This window comes from Synchiropus splendidus, chromosome 3 (genome assembly GCF_027744825.2).
Source record: "Synchiropus splendidus isolate RoL2022-P1 chromosome 3, RoL_Sspl_1.0, whole genome shotgun sequence".
NCBI classification, from domain to species: Eukaryota; Metazoa; Chordata; class Actinopteri; order Syngnathiformes; family Callionymidae; genus Synchiropus; species Synchiropus splendidus.
This window is the reverse complement of record NC_071336.1, coordinates 27,320,011-27,335,600: the sequence shown is the minus strand read 5'-3', so window position 1 is coordinate 27,335,600 and position 15,590 is coordinate 27,320,011. Positions and strand designations below refer to the sequence as shown.

The 15,590-nt window shown below is 42.3% G+C and overlaps 2 protein-coding genes across 4 annotated transcripts; one reads left to right on the top strand and one right to left on the bottom strand.

Annotated features, from left to right (window-relative positions):
* Positions 1–279: 279 nt before the first annotated feature.
* LOC128756435 (leukocyte elastase inhibitor-like) lies at positions 280–6,781 on the bottom strand. Of its 3 annotated transcripts, none has more exons than XM_053860953.1 (10): positions 6,633–6,781; positions 5,626–5,804; positions 3,818–3,913; positions 3,166–3,303; positions 2,346–2,463; positions 2,033–2,175; positions 1,501–1,578; positions 1,336–1,434; positions 944–1,124; positions 280–857 (listed from the first exon to the last, which is right to left on the bottom strand). In XM_053860953.1, exons 2-10 carry the CDS (start codon positions 5,797–5,799, stop codon positions 631–633), a joined length of 1,254 nt encoding a protein of 417 aa, XP_053716928.1. In that variant the 5' UTR covers positions 5,800–5,804; positions 6,633–6,781; the 3' UTR covers positions 280–630. The 3 variants fall into 3 exon arrangements, with proteins under 3 accessions (XP_053716928.1, XP_053716929.1, XP_053716930.1); XM_053860954.1 differs by having other exon boundaries at positions 6,637–6,691; XM_053860955.1 differs by lacking the exon at positions 3,818–3,913.
* Positions 6,782–9,633: 2,852 nt separating this feature from the next.
* LOC128755751 (leukocyte elastase inhibitor A-like) lies at positions 9,634–12,744 on the top strand. The gene is made up of 9 exons (XM_053859709.1): positions 9,634–9,859; positions 10,078–10,264; positions 10,479–10,595; positions 10,935–11,052; positions 11,211–11,353; positions 11,596–11,667; positions 11,762–11,848; positions 12,018–12,198; positions 12,271–12,744. The coding sequence occupies exons 2-9, from the start codon at positions 10,088–10,090 to the stop codon at positions 12,504–12,506; spliced, it is 1,131 nt and encodes a 376-aa protein (XP_053715684.1). The 5' UTR covers positions 9,634–9,859; positions 10,078–10,087; the 3' UTR covers positions 12,507–12,744.
* Positions 12,745–15,590: the final 2,846 nt, after the last annotated feature.

Sequence of the window (15,590 nt, the reverse complement as noted above, 5' to 3'; positions counted from 1 at the left end):
ATATAACACTTCCACTCGTGATCATCCCCTCAGAATAAGGAGGAAGTTATTGGTCTCACCATTAGAACAGCTTCGTTTTATTATCAACCATGGCATTAAACCCAATGAGCTAAGTTAAAAAATGTGTCACCAAAAGAGTACAAACTAAAGAGCACAGTTTCATAGTGTTTAATAATCCGTTCACAATGAATCTTGTTTGCAGTGGCTCCATTGGAATTAAGAAAAAGTGGCAGAACCATCAATTGATGCATGAGCAGTACACAAAAAAACAGGACTAGGTTCAGAGCACGCTTTTATTTCACACTATAAATGCATTACAAGCTCTACATTTACTTTCATGTAAACTCTTCCTCAGCGTTTAATAGAAGCGTATACAATTGCACAGATCCTTCAGTATTATACGACCAACACATATGTTTGGCTCTTTGGTTACTGCAAGAAATGTTTTCTGCCGGATCAATATGGGTTTTTCAGTTTAATAGGAAAGGCACTTTTGAATGTGTTGCATGATAAGATGGTTTCTGGCACAAGCCGCTCCACACATGGCGATATTCAGGAATTGATATTGCACAAGCATTTTAACGCGTTGACAGAAGTACGACGAAAAGCTGGCATGAAACAGATCCACGCTCACACTGGTGTGCAGAAGCGACCAGCAAACAGAACGCTCTTGGATGGATTGTGTCGAATAAAGAAGAGGAAAGGATGATCTGCATTGAAGCGTTCTGAAGGCCTGTGACAGCGTAGCATCATGACTACTGCAGTGGCAGCAGCGGCTTCAGTTCCCTCCTCATTCACATCCACAAAAGCCTTGTGAACAACCTTGGACACCGACAGATCATTGTTCTTGGACATTCCTGGAAAAAAAATACATGATGCGAGTCTTTTACTAAATCTACTTTTACATGATTTTGTTTTCAGTGAAAAAAAACTTCAGGCATACCGGAGAAATTGCTTTTTGCCACGTCAAATGCATCGACCATTCCCATGCTGATCAGGACATTTTTCATGTCGTATGTTTCCTCCAATTTGAATCTCGGCAGGCTGACCTGGACTTCCACTTCATCCATCATGTCAGGGCGAGTCCACTCAGCAAAAGTGTCATTATTCAACTCCCTTTCAAGCTGTTGACGAAACAAATACAGTGGTTAAATGAGAACATTTATCGGTTTTCATGGGTTCAGCTGGTCTTTTTTTTTAATGCAGCTTGAAGGCAAAACAGTTTCATCATAGACCCTCTCACTGAGGAGAGTTCTCAGGCGGAAACATCCAAAGACATCCTTTAATGTTCATGAAGGTCAGCCTTCAAAAGTTAGCCTCGGTTGTGTGTTGCACCTCCTCCAAGCCAGTTGAGCCATCCTCCATTTCCTCCTTTTCATTGGGAAGAAAGATGAGCATGCTCAGACTCTTCCCCACGTAAGGCAGCTCCAACACCTGCACAACAGGCTGGTTAAGCTAGTTTCCAAGACAGGATCCAAAAACAATTTGATATGGCCTCACCTGGCAATTCACCTCCGGGATATAGGTGAAAGGAAACTTGGCTTTTTGGTTCATCATTTTCACTGGTTTCGTGTTGTTCTGAAATGGAGTTAAGGATGACAGGATGATTAGGTGATGGCACATTATGAAAGCTTACTGCCGGTGAGCAGAAGAAAAAAAAATCGATTTGAAGCAAGACATTGGAAATGTTCCCGAGGTAATTATTAATTCACCATTCTTTCCTTTTCAGCTGCAAGCTGCCAATGAAGCCCAACACAGCTTCAAGAAACATATGAATTTAGAACTTCTGATAAACCTCCACCTGTTTTTGGAGTGAGGAAGGAAATTAATTCCATAGAGGAAACCCACGTGAGCACAGTGAGCACGATACGAACACACAGAAAGGCCATGGGTTTGAGGCAGCAAAGAGTTGGATTCAGATATGCACACACATGCAGTATATACTTAAAACACTGCTTATAAAATCTGAGCAGGTAGACGCAAAACAATCTTGGTTAGATGGACTAAATGAATAGCCAACATTTTCAATCACCTTGGTGATTTTGAATGGGCGCTCGGATGTGTGGTTCTCCTTGAACTTCTTGTCCCAGTTGCCTTTGAAGTAGATGGCATTCACCAGCACCAGTCGGGTCAAACCGTCCAGCACCCCTTGAGCCAGCAGGTCCTTAATTTTGCCTGTTTAGAACACGAGTTGAAGCGTATACACCATAAGTTTAGTCAGCAACGACAATGGCAACGTGGCCGACGCTAATCACATGACCTGATGTCTTATTGTTTATTGGCCACAAAAAAATATCACAAATTCAGAAGCAGCATTAAACCTGAATTATTTGACACAAACTCACTATTTGTCTCTGCCTCCACCCAGCTGTTGATGTTGAGTCTGGCTGCCTCGTAATTTTCGATGAAGTCCACACACTCCAGTTCAGCACGGTAGAATTTTTTGGAGTTTTCCAAGAAGTCCTGCGAGCATCATTGAAATCGTTGACTAACAAACATCACTATCTCCCCTCTGTGAAACACATATTGAGTTCAAAATATTCAAGCACATCACATTTTTCTCTGAGAAGAGCTTGGCCTCTATAGCTATATAAGATGTAGCCAAATAAATATTGCAATTTAAAAAAAAAAACTGTTCCCAACACCTTGACTTCACATAGCTTGATACTTGCATGCTACCATTAGCTACAGTTTGTATTGTAGGCTATATTCCTACATCTACTCTGTGTACGGTTTGCTTCCCAGATTGAATGAATGAGCGCCATCCTGTTAAACACACAGCCCTCGCAATGCAAACTTCCACTGGCTACCACTCCGGTGCGATTAGAGAAGTCATATTTAATATCTTGCATGATTATGTGGCTGGGAAGAAGCTTTAAAATCTCTTTTTAGACTTTCTAACGCAATCATCTGATGCCATGATTTAATCCTCAGTTATTAGTCCGCCACGTTATCTGAACAGTTTTAATCATTCCACTTGAAGTTCCTATCAAACACTGAACAACCAGGGTGGGGTTCACAAAGAGGTACACAGGGTGAACACCAAAACATTCATGGACTTGGATATGTGCTTGGCTGGGAAGGGTGACAAGAAATAAAATGTTCTATCTAATCTCGTTTTACCGCATCATTGTATCTGGGACGATCCACCAAAAACAAGCTGACCTGAACAAACTCGTAGGACTGCTCTCCATAGAGGCGGTTGGCAACACTCAGTTCGTACGAGGCATCTTTGTTGTGGAGTTCCTTCAGCAGATCACCAAAGGACTGGTGAACCTCTTGACACTCCACTGTTTTCAGAGCCTGAGTGGGGGAGAACCAGAACCAGAACTTGGTGAGCAAATGAGCGAGAAAAACACAATTTGGAATGTTACGTTTGAAAAGAAAAGGTTATATGAAAAATGAGTCAATGAAGAAGAAGCAAAAACATTGCAAAACATATTAAAATGCGGACAATTGAAAGTTCATTCCCGCTCAGCAGTGACCACACAGATAGGAAACAAAAAAGCAGAGATGAAAAGCCAGCTGAAGAGTGGTTAGATATTCCACAAACACCACTCATCCCTTCACCAGCACGAACTGGCATCAAACTGCTTCTGTTCCGTTGTAAAGTGTTTCCCACAGTTATTTCGAAACACCAGCAGAAGCAGGCCAATTCACTTCACTGTGTTATGCAACGCACCGAAGCTTCCAAAAATGACATTGTGCATGATAAGAACCACTCCCTTCCACGTTTGTGGTCAACCTGAAAGCATCCATCACCATGGCCACACCCAGACTTCAGTAAAAATCTTTCCATGGTTCATGACGTTACCACCTTCCGCTGAAGACAAGGTGGCAGGCGGTGTTGGACCTGCTGCATTTCTTCAGCCATTTGAGGCTCTGACATTTTTGCCTTACTGACGCAGAGGGCCTGAGGGTGGAAGGGCAGATGTTGAAACACAATTTGGCTTGAGTTCCCATATTGGCCTTTTGGGACCCTTGTCGTATTATTGCTGCTTAAATGTTGTGCTTTGTTTTTTATTTTGTTCACCATTGCTGTTTTCGTTGTTGTAGATGATGCACTGACCTCTGATGATGAGTTGATATGTCACATCACAATTAGTAGACAGTTAAACAAGATGCTACGACCGACTTATAAGCAAACTTGATGCACAACCCACCAGAGTGTAGGATAAAATCAGCAGTATTTACAGCCCTGCTGCTTTGTGTTATGTTTGAGGCCTTTGAGGGGGGAAAAAAAGAAGGAGAAGAAGAGAAGAAAATCACAGAACATGCTAACGCCTTTAATGGCTATTGGCAAACAGAGGAAGCACCTCTCATGATAGCAAGGCAAACTTCCTTCGTCCATTTGTGGAATTTTTGACTTTGAGAGCAAGCAGTAAAATCTCGTCACTCTGGTAACAATGTGTGAAAAATATCAACAGCAGCAGCCTCTTCCTCATGTCTCTTACACAACAGACAAGTGGCACACCCTGCTGCTCTGAGAACCATCAAATGAGCCTTGCAAATGCGCAACAGAGATATTGGACAGAAACTCGAGCTTGCACAAACACACGCCAAGAGAGACGTGTCATTTTCAGCAGATTATCTTGAGGGAAAAAGCACCTCGAAAAAATTGCATTAGATTAGACTTCCTGGTAAATTGCAATGCAACTGACTATTGACTCACTCAAATGCTGCCTACTAAAAACTGTACATTAACCTCCACACTAGTATGTATAAAGTCTAACCTTTGCACTCAAGACGTAATGACTGTAAACTTCTTTTTCACCTCCACATGAACCTGTTGACTGCCCACAATTCACTGTCTTTGTGTATTCATCACTGTCCCCTTTTGCAAACGGTAGAGCGCCCCTCCCACACTCACACACCTTTGTACTCGCACAATGTAGGTGCGGCTGGCTTCAGAAAAAGTGCATGTTCAACACCAGGATTCATGCTCTATTTATAGTTTTCGTCAGACAATAATGGATTACTCAGAGAATTGTAAATGTGACCAAAATGGTGACTTATGCTGACCATCCAGACCAAAAGTTGTTGCATACATATTCATCAAGATATAATTAAATCCACTCCAATGTTTTCCTTAACTTGGAAAAGTGAACAAAAATATTACAGCATTTAAGAGTCATGGATTGTTGGAGCATATCCAAGCATTGGTGACTGAGGACACTCTGGAAAGGTTGCCAGCGCATGACACAAAGATTTTTTTTTTGTGCAGCCAGTTAACCTGACAGCTTGTTTTCAGACTCGAAACCTAAATGGCAGTAACACGCAGATACAACCATGAGCGGCTTGTGTCACAGAAGAGCCAGGGTATATTTACAGACACTTTAACTTTGGTCCAACGTCCTTCATGCAAAAAGCAATACGATGTTAGAGGAATGGGACATTGTGTGACATATATTGTTCAAACTATATTCAAAGGGAAATTAAATGAACCTGGTCCAACAATCTGCAGCGTACTCTATGTGTTGAGCAACATGTCTGATTCACTATTGCCCAACAACCAGAAGCACACAAGATGAACTGATAATGGCTTCACAGTCTTGATTTCACTGAAAGATATTTGGACTCTATTCAAGCATGTTATAGATATTTGAATTCATGTGCATTCATTACCTCTGACATCTGTGAGAGGGTATTACCGCGAGCGCCCAGCATCACCATCGCCAGAGCCGAGGAGATGCTGAATGGAGAGTAGAAGACGTTGGATGTCTTGTCATTATCGCAGAACTTCTTCAGCAAATCCAGGCAGAACGCCGTGTTAGCACTGGACAGGGCTTGTGCAGACATTTTGTCTGAAAACGAAAAGCAGACGGAAGTCAAGCTTGATGAAAAGTACAATAGGAACGAGTCAGTGCATTACCAGTTTTTATTACCAGAATGATTGCTTGATTTCCTGTTTTACAATACCACTTTTACTACATATAATTTAATATTAGTACTTCATTACAAGAAACTCACTAGCCTTAGAAATTTGCCTTATATGGGTTCTTTAGAAGTACATGATGCTAAAACTAAAGAATCTCGTCAAACAAGATTATCAGTTGGATTACTGGTTTGATATCAATCTGGAGTGAACGCAAAATATAAATCTAAAAGCATTTTTCCCCATTCAATTGGACAAATGTAAGCAGTGACTTTTGTTGGCTCTGAACCAATGTACAGTATGTCAGGTTTCATTGCATTGTAGTCTGCTTAATTTAAGTTTCATTTCAACTGTAACACACTAATAATTGTCATGCAGTTCATTTAAATCAGTTGCCAAACTTCAGTAGTTCATTTTCTGAGGAAAAAACGGTTTATAACTATTGTCATTTTTACGTTTACCTTACCTTTAAATACGAAAGCGTCGATCATTTCGTTTACTTCAATTTGCATAACAGAGCAAGTGCACATTACCATAACATCAGAAACCATGGTAACTACACTGGCTATTAGGTGCAATAACAATCTGAAATAAAATCAAGTTGTTACATCCCATCGAAACTTTTTTTGTTAAGTTTTCTGTCTTTTGTTTTGTTGGTTTGGATGAATAAGAGAGACAGTAAGGATGCTAAAGAGGGCAGTTGGAACTGACATTCGACAAACTAAACGGGGAAGAACGAACAACGTTTGTAACTTACTGACAGAGGAGAGTCGACAGGTTGACGATGAACAAGGATCGAGGAGTGACACCAGATATTTCCTTCCCTACGCACTTTTTCATAATGGGACGGACCAGACACTCCCTGAAACGCTATCACCAGCTTCCGCAGTGTCAGACTCCCTACGGCGTCCGCGAGGATCAAAAGACAACATTTCTATGAACAGCTCACAAACCGATCGTAACACCAGTTCTCTGCACCGGTGACGTCTCTGTATTGTTTTAGGGAGTTACGATGCCCAACGTAAATTGGTTTCCAGCACCCGTAGCCTCTCTGGGGGTATATTCATGTTGGGAGAAGTGATATCCCAGGAGCAAACAGTATATGTTGAGGAGTTGCTAAATCAAAATGAACAGCAGTTCTCCAGCAATTATAGTCACTGTAACTGTCTTATTCGAGTCCATTCTTCTGGTGATACATTGTATTTGAGTTTACATTTACAATCCATGTAGATAACAGATCTGATATGCGATCCAGTTGCACTTTCGCCTTCAAAATAAATAAAAATAAAAGCATTGCATTACTTTGGAGAGGATGCCTGAAAATATGTGAATAAATACATAAATAATATAAAATTTTTATTTTATATTATCAATATCAACCCCATGGCCAAACAGTGATCACAAGATCCAGCAAAGTTAAATACCATAATTTCATGTCAACACTAAAGCAGTAGTGGAAGCAGCCGCTTCAGTGCCCTTCTCATTCACCTCCACGAAAGCTTTGTGAAGGACTTCAGACACCACAAGGTCTTTGCCTGGTGACATCCCTTGAAGCACAGTAGAAGAGTTTAAAAGCTTTCTGAACTTCTTTGTTCACATTTATTATTGTATTTTTTTACATCATGGTGTGTTGGTGAAACGCACCAACCATCCCCATGGTGATCAGAACATTCCTCATGTCGTACTTTTCTTCATCTTTCAGGTCAACAGATATGAACATATGATGGTGAGTCCAGTTCTCATAGGTCAGCTCTTTCTCAATACTTTCTCTTCTCAGTTGACTCCATTATCCACTTGAAACACATCAGAAATGAATCATGAATTCATCCACTCTGACAAGTTCACAGTACAGTACAGTGGTTTGATGCAGCACTATCATTTCCTAAACTAGTGAAGAGGTAAAACTGATATCGTTCCCAGCTGAGAAAGAATTATGTCGCCATGACCACATTTCTAAGTCTCTTTATTGTTTAGATTTGATTTTAAAAATAGCTGAGTCTAAATTGTCAGGGATTTGGCTGTAAAAGGGGCGAAGCTCTGTTCGATCCTTGTTTGCTGATTCGTGGTCTCAACACTTCACTTGACTTAAAAGTCAAAAAGACAACGACTTCAGTACAGCTTTGATGGTAACAATAATAATTGAGGTAAGGTAAGGTAACTTTATTGTCAAATATGCTACAGTACAAGACATATAGCATGGATGAAATATCTGTTCTCTCAGACCTGGACACGACATACAATCACAGACAACATAAGATCACAGACACAACATAAAGATCACAGACAGCAGGATACATGCAACAAAAATCATCGTCACATCAGTCCAGGGATTTCTAATCATTCGTTTTCTCCTGCTCACTTCCTCAGCAGCGTTCTTCCCACTTAAATAACATTTAAAAAGCAGCCAGCAACGAATAGTAGATCATATATTCACAGTAGGGCACGTGCTTCAACGTTACTGATGATGATCATGATCAGATGTCGGTACATCGGTTAGATAACAGTTGTGATCCATTTAATTTGAACCTTTCAACTTTGCCAGTCATTTCAGTTGAACCTTTCAACTTTGCCAGTCATTTCAGTTGAACCTTTCAACTGTGCTAGTCATTTCAGCTGAACGTTTCAACTTAGCAAGTAATTTCAGTTGAACCTTTGAACTGTGCTAGTCATTTCAGCTGAACCATTCAACGTTGCCAGTCATTTCAGCTGAACGTTTCAACTTAGCGAGTCATTTCAGTTGAACCTTACAACAGTGCTAGTCATTTCAATTGAACCTTTCAACTGTGCTAGTCATTTCAGCTGAACCATTCAACGTTGCCAGTCATTTCAGCTGAACGTTTCAACTTAGCAAGTCATTTCAGTTGAACCTTACAACAGTGCTAGTCATTTCAATTGAACCTTTCAGCAGTGCTAGTCATTTCAGTTGAACCTTTCAACTTTGCTAGTCATTTCAGTTCAACGTTTCCACTCTCATTTGTTGCCGTCTTGTTCTGTACGTTTTAAAAAGCCAATTTCAGGAGAAGGACAGCGTGTTCCCTCCTACCTCCAACGTCTGTCTCCTCTGGCTCCCAGCATCACCATCACGGCGTGAAAAGTCATTTAAGTAAGCCACAAAGCATCATGGGGTTGATGAAGCCCTTGAGACAGAGAGTCACGAACTCTTGAAAGATGAGCAAGTGAGTTTCTGCCTGTGAAAGAGGAGAACCTGTATTGCTTTACCTACGAAAAAAATACAAAGAAACAAAGAAAACCAATGCATTATGAAGGCTCTGTGTATTAAGTCAATACAACTTACACAACCACCACACCACTTCGCGAATCTCATCAGCCTCTCAAAAGTGTGAGTGAGGCAACATGGTTATGGCCGTTACACTAACATGTGTGTTGACATGGAACAGCTAACGTCATGCCAACATGACATGCCAGTCAGTTTGGAAATTTTTTATTTTTTTTAGGTTTGTTTGAGCTGCTTTAAATACTAGTTTGGCATTTGGGGTCAACTGAAATCAGAGCCTCAGTCAGGAATCATTGTCCATTTTTGTATCCTCGTCGGTCACTTGACGTAAAAAGAGCTTTTAGTTTCATTATGCAAACTTTAACTTGAAATAACGTCTAAATTCAGCTCTGGCGATGTTGATTTTCCGTTGATGGGAAGTCACGATGTCAGCATGTGAGATATGATGACCACAAACAGCGCGTCCAGAGCAGTTAGGTGAGTCATTTCCCCAGAACATCCAGCTGAAATAAGTCATTTTTGGGTGGTCTCATCCTTCTTGTACAACTATAAAAGTGCGACTGAGGAGATCCTCACTTACGTCTGCTCGAGACACGCTCAGGTAAGAAAATCTTTGCCATGGTGTTTCAGCTGTTGTTGCTATGTGAGGCGTTTTAGATTGACACTTGCCTTTGACCACAATAATGATGATGTTGTGTCTTTGTGACTATTTCAGACTCCTCCAGTATCACATCTTCACCTCTCCACTGGTACATTAGCTCTGCTTGACTTCATTGTTAAGGCAGATTGTTCAGATTTTGCTTGTGAATCAAGTAAAGATAACTTTCTTCAGATTAACGTCAACTATGATGAAACAACAATAATTCATAAGTGGACAACGTTAATGTTGAAATTATGCTCTCAGTTGATGGACACAGTAAGTCAACATACAAGGCATTCAAAATGAAGGGTGATTTTCCCTTTTCAGATAATACAGTATGGCATCCAGAAGCCCCCTGTCCAAGGCTACCACCACCTTCAGCCTGAACTTGATGAAGACGTTGTGTGATGGTGGCGAAACATGCAACACAGTCTACTCCACATTCAGTGTCTACTCCACTCTGGCGATGCTCCTGCTGGGTGCCAGAGGCAACACCCAAAAGCAGATCGCTCAGGTAATGAAGCAAATGAACATTTATCTCAAGTTAGCTGCAGCTGTTGTAGAGAGTAGTGGAGACAAGTTCATGGCATCATGGAATCAGTTCCAGTATTGGATAGATGTTTCGACCCTAAATGAAAATGAATCTCAGCTGTTCCTCTGAAACTTGGGAACTGGCGACGAGCCAACTTCATGTTTATTCACCTTCCCTTTTGTCCTTCAATCATAAGGTGATGGAATCTCTCGCTGTACAAGGGGATATTATCCAAAACGTGGGGGGACTGCAGAGAAAATTTCTCCATTTTGCCAAGAGACTGTTCGGAGAGAAGTCCTACAACTTCACTGAGGTTTGTTCATCAAACATACTCTTGTCAGTCAGAATAAAACAGTCACAGTTTATTCTTTCAAGGTGAAAAATTCCCAAGGCGTCACATTTGCATGGTGACGTTGGCATTCAATTGAAGCACGTTTCGCCTCCAATGTTGTTTCCTGATGCTGTTGAGAGTGTGTCTTTTTAACTAAAAACATAAAGACCTGTTCTTTTGCTTCATTTCAAATGACTTGATATACAGTTTACATCATTTACTGTCAACTTCTGTGTCAACAATTAACACAAAAGTCACTGATATATGACCACATGGGAGAGAGAATGTGCTGCTCAATTTGGTGAATCCTGATGCTTGCAGAGTTTCCTGATAGAATGCAAAGCTATTTTTGGAGTTGAATTCCAACCTGTGGACTTCATCAACCATGCTGAGGAAGCCAGAGACAAGATCAACCACTGGGTGGCTAGTGAGACTAACGGTGGGTTCGACTTCAGAGATCAGAGAAATTAGGATGGATTTTTAAGGATAAAACAATAATTAAAGACATCTTTAGTCAATAATCATGATGAAACCCTCATATTTTCCAATTGCTCACCATTGTGTCTCTGTCACCTGTCTGTCTCTGTCTCTCACCAGGAAAGGGCCAGGATCTGCTGTCAAAGGGTTCAGTGAACAAAGAGACCAAGATGGTGGTGGTCGATGCCACCTTCTTTGAAGGTGACTGGGAACAGCCATTTAGCGAAAGTGACACAACAGCTCACAAGTTCTGGATCAGCGAGGTACCACCACGATTATCTAGTCACTAGATAAGCTGTCAATGTGGGTCACACTCTGTTTACTGAGTCTACTACATGGACTGAGAAAGGGGTCGGCTCTAGTCACCTGCAAACTGTGCATGTTTGTTGAGATGAATTCATATTTTTAACATCACAACTTATTTTTGATCATTTCATGTTTGTCTGTTGCTTCTCGAGTATTATCCTTTTTCTTTGCTTCAAATGCTTGCACATTTTGTTTTCAGACCGAGTGGAAGCCAGTGAAGATGATGAATCAGTCGGGGTACTTTGCGTATGAGGCTGACACCCACACCAAGGTAATGGAGACATGTGACAAATTGTCTTATTTCCAAAAGAAGTGAGCAGTTGCAGCAATTGTGACTGTCATGTGTGACACTGCCTGTTCTACAGTACTTGGAGCTGCCGTTCAAAGGAGGTGATTTCAGCATGTTCATCATTCTGCCTAATGACAAAGAGGACGGCCCGACTTTTAAAAAGGTGCCCGAGAAGAATCATGTTTAGACTCCTGAAGAGAAAAGAATGACTTCATGTACACCACTGTGTTTATCAGATCCTCTGGCGGGTCACCAAGGTGATGCCGTCCTGGTTCTACTCACGTTGACATTCACTCATAGACAATGAACTGGTGGGATTGTGTTGTCTGCAGATGAGGAGTGGGCTGGCCCGTGGGGACTTCAAGAAGAGGACGGATGGTGAGCCAATGCCAAAGACCCCTGTCAAAGTCTCTCTTCCTCACTTCACCATTGAGCAAAAGCTCCAGATGAAAGATGCTCTGAAGCGCATGGGGATGGTTGACGCCTTCGACCCGGCAAAGAGTGACTTTTCAGGTACACCTCGTGTAGAATGTATCCAGAAATTGTTGGTGATGAATTTTTCAAACCTTACCACTGTGTTCTCAGGAATGTCCCAGTGCCAGGATTTGGCAGTGTCTGAAGTCTTTCAGCAGGTGTTCGTCAATGTGGACGAGGCTGGCGCTGCAGCAGGGACTAGATCTGTTGCTGTGGCCGAACGGCGTCTTCATATGGCACGACCACCTCCATCGGAGTCCTTTGTTGCAGATCATCCTTTCATCTTCTTCATTATACACAATCCCTCCTCAACTGCTCTCTTTCTGGGCAAATTCCTCTCACCATAGTGAACAAGAGAGTGAGGTGATGCACAACCATGATTCAGCCTGAAACAATATGAGGCTTAAGAGTGATCCTTTAGTGATCATGATGTCTGTTCTTTAGAGTTCAACCATCCAAAGTCTAATCATCTTATGAGATTGTGAGTCCTCAAATCAAGTCAAAATCACACATTTCTTTATAAAATTTTAGACAACTATTATTCAACTCTGATGAAATACAACATAATTTACAGTGTTTGGCTGAGAAGGGAATAAATGATGGTGGCATGAAAATACTGTGCCTGTGTCATTCTTTCCGTCATGTTCATTCATTCAAATATAGATTAACAAAGAAACAAAGAAATACTAATAAGAACCATGCTGTACCTCCACCATCTCACGTCTTGATGTGAAATGTTGTCGAGACATAAACTGCAGTCGCAATGTCAAACTCTGTTGTCCGAAACAAGGGCCTCAGATTTATGCTCATGCTGGGTTGAGTCACCTTATCATTGGTGAGACGAACACATCTTCATGTGTGGATAAACTGTTTCCATAGAACAAGAGATGAATTAGATTAATCAATTGCAGATCATAATTCATTTTATGCACATTTTTTGCTCTCAAAAGATTATTAGACACGCCCAAAGGACTCAAATGAGTTTTATGTCGTCCGAATAACTCAGACCTTAATTCGGCAGAATATCACCCTCCAATTATAACATTCATGTTTATGGGAGTTAGGTCCAGTCCAGTCCATGCGGTGTTGGATTTTCCCCCGTCCAGTCTCGGTCAAATCCGTGCAGGAATTTTTCCTGCCTTGCATAGCACACCTCATGCAGCCACTATATGCGGCCCTGAGGCTGAAGAGGTCCAGGTCATCTGGACCCCTGAACATGTCCAGACCTTAGACGTGGCTCGGGCTACCCAGGCTAATGCAGCGCTCCTTACTGATCCAAGTCCGGAGCGCCCATTGCTCTCACTACCGATGTGTCAGATGTGGCCATGAGGGCAGTTGTTGAGCAGGTTGTGGCAGGTTCGTGGCAGCCCCTTGCGTTTTTCAGTCGTAGGTTGCGGGACGTTTGTAAATACAGCGTTTTCAACCTACTGCTGTTGTACCTGGCCACGAGGCATTTTCGTTTTCTACTCGAGGGACGTTCCTTCACTACTTATGTGGATCACAAGCCATTGACATTTGCTATGGTAAAGGTGTCTGAACCGTGGTCTGCTCAATGCATCGTCACCTTGCCTCCATATTTACGATGGACATTCCGCATGTAGCTGGCATAGTGAACCCTGTCGCTGATTGCATTTCTCGGGCGCCGGTGTGTCCTGTGCAGCTCAGGGGGTTGATTTTTCGGCTATGGCTGCTGATCGGCCTGGTGACACAGATGTCCTACCCTCCTTTGCAACATCTCAACTGGGCGGCCTCGCCCACTCGTACTGATCGCTTGGCACCGTTGTGTTTTGAGCGGTCCACGCCCCGCACTCAGGACTCCACTCCCTGTGACAGGGGTCTGACATGTGCGGTTAACTCTGTGTCCCAAGACCTGAGGGAACCCACACCCTAGAAAGCCAGGCTAACGTCTGGCCTGCTTCTCCCATTTGTGCCTGGAACGTCTCATGAAACTACACAGGGCACACCGGATAACCAGTTTGCCTCCTCGCATACACCCCGGAGCTCTGGACGTAACCCCAGACGCACTCTGTCAGGGGTCTCGGGACGTTTTCCCTTGACAAATAAAGGGAAAGCCAGGCTAACAGCTAGCCATGTATCCCCGCCCGGGCCAGGTGCTCCTGAGGGAGAAAACGTGCGCACTCCGAGCTGTTACTTTGTTAAGCACACAACCTGGAGCTCTGGGTGGGACTTCAGGCGTACAGTGTATGGGGTCACTCTGCATGCTTCCCAGACAAGGCCAACTACAGGTTGTCAAGTGACTCCTGTTGATGGAAGTAAGTTGACCGCCAGTCACTCCCGCAGGTTGGAAGCTCAACAGCCCTTCTGTATCCTAATGTGGGCAGTGACTCATCTTCTGTCCATCAGAGCGGCCACGTCCCACGTGCCCTAAATCTGTGCACGGACGGAATGTCCGGAGGGGGCACTCTCGCAGATGAATGGGGCCAAAGGTGGCAGACGCAATCTGGCAGCGATTCGGGACTCTTCGGGGTGACGGATCTGTTCGCATCCCTGTTCACTGTGAGGGGCGAGGAGTGGTGATCTAGCTCCATAGTTCTGCATGTGGAAATAAATTTGTAACAAGACTCCTGTCTCACCGCATGCATTTGCCACACCATCAAAAAATTCTATAACGGTCGAAGCATTAGTGAATTAGGCAGTAATAAAGTAAGGCAATGGAAAATAGACATTTTAGGAGAGAGAATAGTGAAAAAGTTTTTCATCACACAAGACAGAGGACTGATAGTTGGTATAATGATTTCGAGAATAGAATATGACTAAATGATCATTTATTCACATTATTTCTAATATTTCTTCAATAGCATCTAGGAAATGTGTCCAGATTTGTCCATAGTTAAAGTAAACTGTTAAGAAACATGAGATACAGCACACAGACGGCACAATTTACCCCCTAAATAAAACTGGCAGAGCAGTCAGACACGAGCGGCTTCTGCCAGAGACGTGAAACTGAATTTCTCATCTCTGCCATGACTTTATTTAAACATAAACAAATACAGGTGTTGGAGACAAACTCCACTAAGTTTTATCATAAAACAATTTCAAGAGAGACTGCAGAGTGTCCAACACATGGAAGAGAATGAAAATGTTTTTTTTTGAGTATCAGTCTGCAGCCCATTAAATTGTGACAAAGAAGCTTCTCTCTTTATATTTCTAACGCTCAGGTAAGAGCTTATTTCTCGAACATAGTGTTTCAATTCTTGTTGCCATGTCAGCAGTTTCAGACTGAAAGTTGCCTATGACCAATAATAATGATGTTGTGTCTTTGTGTATGTACGTGAATTCGCCAGAATCTATTAATTCCATCATCGCAGGGTTGATGGAAAATTTCCAATGTCCACTAGATGACAGTGTGGTTTAGAAATTATGTCAGGTTTTGTTGAACAAGTTGATCAAGTCCAAATACTTTACAGCAA